The sequence below is a fragment of the Montipora capricornis genome, chromosome 13 (assembly GCF_036669925.1).
Source record: "Montipora capricornis isolate CH-2021 chromosome 13, ASM3666992v2, whole genome shotgun sequence".
Classification (NCBI taxonomy): Eukaryota; Metazoa; Cnidaria; class Anthozoa; order Scleractinia; family Acroporidae; genus Montipora; species Montipora capricornis.
Window position 1 is genome coordinate 13,410,390 of NC_090895.1, and position 5,000 is coordinate 13,415,389.

Here is a 5,000-nt window from a genome sequence, read left to right on the forward strand (position 1 = left end):
AATTGTACTGCTTGGAGTTACAGTGCTTGGAGACAGCTCATTGTTAGCAACCAGATGATTCTGGAAAAAGAATTTTTTTTTGTAAATGACTAGAGTAAAAATACATTGTACATGGGTTGTCTCCCTCTTGCATGCTTGAAGAGAATTGTCATTTTATCTTGAGAGCATAATATATCCAAATACATTTGTGGAATGCATTATTTGAGAAAATTATTGGAGTAATAAATGATGGGAAAGTACTCACTACCGTACATCTAATACCCTAATGTAAATAAAATGTATTGGACAATCTGCAAGACTAGTCATTACATGTAGGTTCATATAACACATAATATGTCTTTTGTAGCATTTTACTCAACTGTGCTATACTGGAAAAAAATCTGAAAGTTATGTCTCAACTGTGAGGCATTGGTCTTTTTCAAAAAAATAAATGCCTGGGGCTTGGTTGAAAATCACTGATATATAACTTACATTCTCTTCTGTCAAAGCACAAAAATTCTCATCAAGACCGAGGGTGCTTTCTTCTTTGTCAATCTGGATTGAGGGGAAAAAGAAAATGTTATTGTTTGTGTTTACACACACAGCTAGCCAACTTATAATTTCTTCTTCTCTGCATGCATAACTTTTTCTTACTCATGCATAACAATAAATAAATACAAAATACATCAGTAACAATGTGCTGAACTCTTGCACTCAAGATCAAATATCAAATAATCGAATAAAGTCGAAAAATTATAAATAACATAGCATATAACAAATTAAAAAAAAAAAAAATTCACACTGTACAAAAAAAATCAAATATGAAGCTCAAGTTTCCTAGCTTATTTCCAGCACTACGTAAAAAGTTACAAGTTATATTCAGGACTGTATCAGATTTGAAATGCTATATATTGGGCAAAGCAAGAGGTAAAAAAAATGTTAAATTAAAAATAGGCATTTGTTTCCTCAACAACAAGTAAAACCGTAACATTTACCGGTGGGGTCACATGTGATGTTTTGTCCACTGAGTCTAGACTGCAAAACAGTCGTATTTTTTGCGAACGCAAGCGACACGGTAAAATAATATTCAAACGAAAGGTCTGGAGCGAGTGTAGAAACGGCGAGGGAGAATGGGGAGAGACGCGCCCTACGGGCGTGTGAGGCTCGCGCGCTTCACACGCGAGGGTCACGCTTACGGCGCTTCGCGCCTTCCGAAAATGGAAGAAAACGATTGTTTTGCATTCTACACTGAGTCTGACTCTGAAGTAAGTTTATCCTATGAAGGGGACAAAAACGAAGGCACGTGTAAGATACATGTGTGAGAAAGCAAGCAAACAATCATGACAAACAGTTCACTTTCACGTTTTCAAACAGGATGCACAAATCTGATCAGAAGCATAACATGCCTAGCACTTTCAAATGGGTTTTACGTAGAGAGTATCACAACAAAGAAGAAAGTCAATATGACTCACCGTTACAACAGAGGTTGAACCATTTCAAATCTCCAAGTTTTCGACACTTTTCTTCGACTGCTATGCGATCACGGCAGGCCAAACAGATCTTTCTCTTTCTTCCTGCATGCTTAGAATCAAAGACGCAATACTTTTCTTCATAAAAGGTTGCCTCGCGAAGGTCAACGTCAGACCTGTGATGTCATTCCAGACGGTTTTTGCACTTGCAAGAAATTCTTGCAAGAAGGTCGTCATTTGTTTCCATCCGGCAAACTGACGTGACGTGACGTCATCGGATCTTCGGTGGACATCTTCGGTTTAGCGTCGGCTCTGACCATCGTAAAACAAATATGGCGGCCACTGCGAGGCTTCAAAGACTGGCTGATATTCAAGGTCGTCACTCGAACTATACTTCCCAGACTTGCGAATGAAGTAAGATTATTGTTGTCATGATTTGAATGACAGATTATCTTTGTGTTGTTGGTTTTAAAGACACACTGTAAGAGAAGGTATCATGCGATAGCTACAGCTTGTAAACTTTAGATGCTTGGCTAAACCTGCTAGTATCTAGTAAATTGGTTTCTATCGAGCTCGGTGCGAAGTGTTTCATGTGGCAAGGATACAGTGAGGAATAGATGTTTGTGGAACACCAGGTTAATTATAAAGGGACGTCATGTCAATTTGGTGGATGGCCGGGATGAGCGGGGCTCCAGCTATCAAACTGACGTGACAAATGTCGAAAATCAAACCTTAAATTGTGTTGTTATATGCTTATATAAGATTATAGTTTCCCTGAAGTAGGTAATGGATTAATACGCCGTATTGCTGCAGAATCTGTTCATTTCATTCATGTATTTTGAGTACTGTTACCCTTTGTTTCTTTGCCTAATTGAAGCTCAGTCAGTCATGCGATTGAGCTTGTCTTGCAATTCATATTTCCTAACAAAAATCGGGTTAAGACCGCCTTATTGTTATTAGAGAAATTGTTCGTCACTATCAATCAACCAGGAAGCTTGTATCAACTCTTTAACTGTAATGAACTCTCTGAAAATGGTCAAAGTGTCATTGGATGGTATTTTTTGGTGACAATTCAACAAAATGAATTTTTTGATTACAGTTATGTTGTCTTATGCCCTAGGTTATTGTGAATTACCTTCTGAAACAGAAAGACCATTGTCAGATTTCGCTGTATTTGCCATTCTCATGGCAGTCCTTAGACAGTAGACATTTAATAAAGGGTAATTTTGGAATCTATTGGTAATTATTTTGATTATTTCATGCCAAATTGATAGAAAATGATCCGGGTGGGTCTAATCTGCAGGTCGCAGGTCGCAGGTCGCAGGTCGCAGGTTATTGTTTCATCAATACAGAAAGTATCCTAAACATTCTTTAAAGCTAACCTTAGGCCTAAAAACGTTTGTTTAGGCCTAATTAGGCCTAAGGTTAGCTTTTAAGAATGTTTAGGATACTTTCTGTATTGGTGAAACAATGACCTGCAACCCGCGACCTGGGACCTGCACATTAGACCCGCCAAAAATGGTCCATTTGTTGACAGATTTCTCTCAATACAGAAATTGAAACCTTGTATCACAGCTCATTGTTTGGAACTGTTACTATAGCTGTCATTGTGAAAGCAATACCTTACTATGTGAATATTACAAGACTTTGGGTTCAGAGAGCCCGTAAGTCTACTACAGTGACATCAGTAGTTGCATTTTCAGTCTCAATGTTTACATGTATAACTTGAATGTTTGATAAATGACCAATATTTTTTGTTATGTTAACTTACTAAGCATGGAAAAATTTCTTAGCAAATGTTCGTGAGCCACCTTAAGCAGGTTAATTTCTTGACAATGATGTAACATGGGCCTTCCCTTTGCATTTGTTGCATCGCCACTTGTGATTGCTGTTTCTTACCCAGTCTGGTATTTTAACACATTTTGGATGATACCATTCTTTGCATTTGTCATTGCTGCACTGAACATATTCTTCTTTATCATTTGGTAGTCTACACACGCAGTAAATAGCAACCAGTGACTTCTTGCTGCCCAAGTGAAATGGCACTCTCTTTTCTGTTTTGGGGAATGGTGACATGGTGCCATTTTCCAGGCAGTTGACATAGTGTTGTCGCATGGATCCTTGGTTGTATTTCTGATTTGTGGGGTCTATACCATGGCACAAATCAGTTGCAAATGCCAAGGAAAATAGGCCACAGTCACTACCTCCAACTTGTCGCTGGACCTTCTTGTTAACAATAGTGACTTTTTCTCCAGGATACATCAACATATGGCAAGCATGCTCTATTGATGTTGAATTTGCATTGCGATACATGCTATCAAAAAAATCTTGACAGTGCCAGGACTAGGTGTTGTTGAAATTGTACTTAGACACACCCAATGGCCACCAGTATTTATGATCTGAATAAAATCTGATGTTGCAGGGACAACAAGGGACCCATTTATTGCTGGATCACCTAGGCCATCCACAAATGGAAAATCTCTCTTTAGAAGCATTTGCCCTGCATGGATCTCAGAGTCAGACAGCCAGGTGGTCTTCTTTAAAATTCTTGCCTTGTTTTCAGTATAGAGATCAAGTTTGCAGTCTGGATCATCAGGATAGCAATTTGCTATTGTTACCCATGATGGAGGATCAGGAGAATTTTCATCAATAATAATTGTAATGACCTGTAGCATGATCACCTGTCACTTTTGTGTAACATGGGCAAAATTTCAAAATTATTTAAAAAATGTCTCCAATCACTTTTTAGATGCAGAACTTTATCAGATACTCCGCTAAATACAATTTAGACTTATTTCCTGTTTATTTCTGAGGATTTCTCTGAATTTTCCAAATTACCCATAATTCCTTGTGGGCATGGCTGATATGTAAATGAAGGGGAAAACTCATTAATATTTGTCAAAATTAAAACATTTCTTGGCAACTTGATGCATTCACTACAGTCATGCTATAATTTCATCGTTGACTTCAATGGGAACTTGAAAAATTCCCTTTCTTTTCCATTTCTAAAGATGGTAATAAGATGCGTAACGCCTGATTTCTCGAGAACAATATTGCTGAAAATGATGCAATACCACGTGTATTTAAAGCCCTTGAAAATTTGTCTTGAACCCCCCCCCCCCCCCCCCCAAGGACATAAAGACAAGGTTACCAAGCCAAATGGAGTGATTGCAGTGATTCCAACGAAGAACGAAGTGAAAGAGAATCGTGCGCTGAACGTTTTCCCCCTGTTTTGGCCCTAATATCTGTCCGTTGTGTATGAATGAACACACAATATGGCGGACAACTTGTTTCCGAGTCACAGAAAGTGGATTTTCTCTGCTTTGGCGGGTCAAAAAGCGTTCAAACTCAAGGAGTTGGAACACCAGTCCATGAACTGTATTGGAAGGAGCTAATGTTTACATATTATTGCCCGACTCAAATTATTTTGCCTCATGTAGTGGTAAGTAGAATACCCGGAACATCTTATTAAGCAGCTTACAAGAGTGTTTCCGATTTACAAAAATGTTAATATCTCGCTCAAAAATAGATAATTTGCCCTGACGTTTTCAG

At 38.3% G+C, this 5,000-nt stretch overlaps 1 protein-coding gene and 1 long non-coding RNA gene across 2 annotated transcripts in view; one reads left to right on the forward strand and one right to left on the reverse strand.

Moving 5' to 3' along the window:
- Positions 1 to 3,761, reverse strand: part of LOC138030563 (uncharacterized) — a 9,447-nt gene extending 5,686 nt beyond the window's left edge. Inside the window, exons 1-5 of the mRNA XM_068878460.1 lie at positions 3,348 to 3,761; positions 1,452 to 1,626; positions 975 to 1,126; positions 472 to 534; positions 1 to 60 (exon numbers count right to left, since the gene is read on the reverse strand). The exon at positions 1 to 60 is cut by the window's left edge and continues 381 nt beyond it. Of these exons, the coding sequence (XP_068734561.1) occupies positions 1 to 60; positions 472 to 534; positions 975 to 1,126; positions 1,452 to 1,626; positions 3,348 to 3,761 (864 nt within the window). The remainder of the gene's footprint in view (positions 61 to 471; positions 535 to 974; positions 1,127 to 1,451; positions 1,627 to 3,347) is intronic.
- A 792-nt stretch (positions 3,762 to 4,553) lies between these two features.
- Positions 4,554 to 5,000, forward strand: part of LOC138028536 (uncharacterized) — a 5,281-nt gene continuing 4,834 nt past the window's right edge. Inside the window, exon 1 of the long non-coding RNA XR_011127671.1 lies at positions 4,554 to 4,890. This is a non-coding gene — a long non-coding RNA (uncharacterized lncRNA). The remainder of the gene's footprint in view (positions 4,891 to 5,000) is intronic.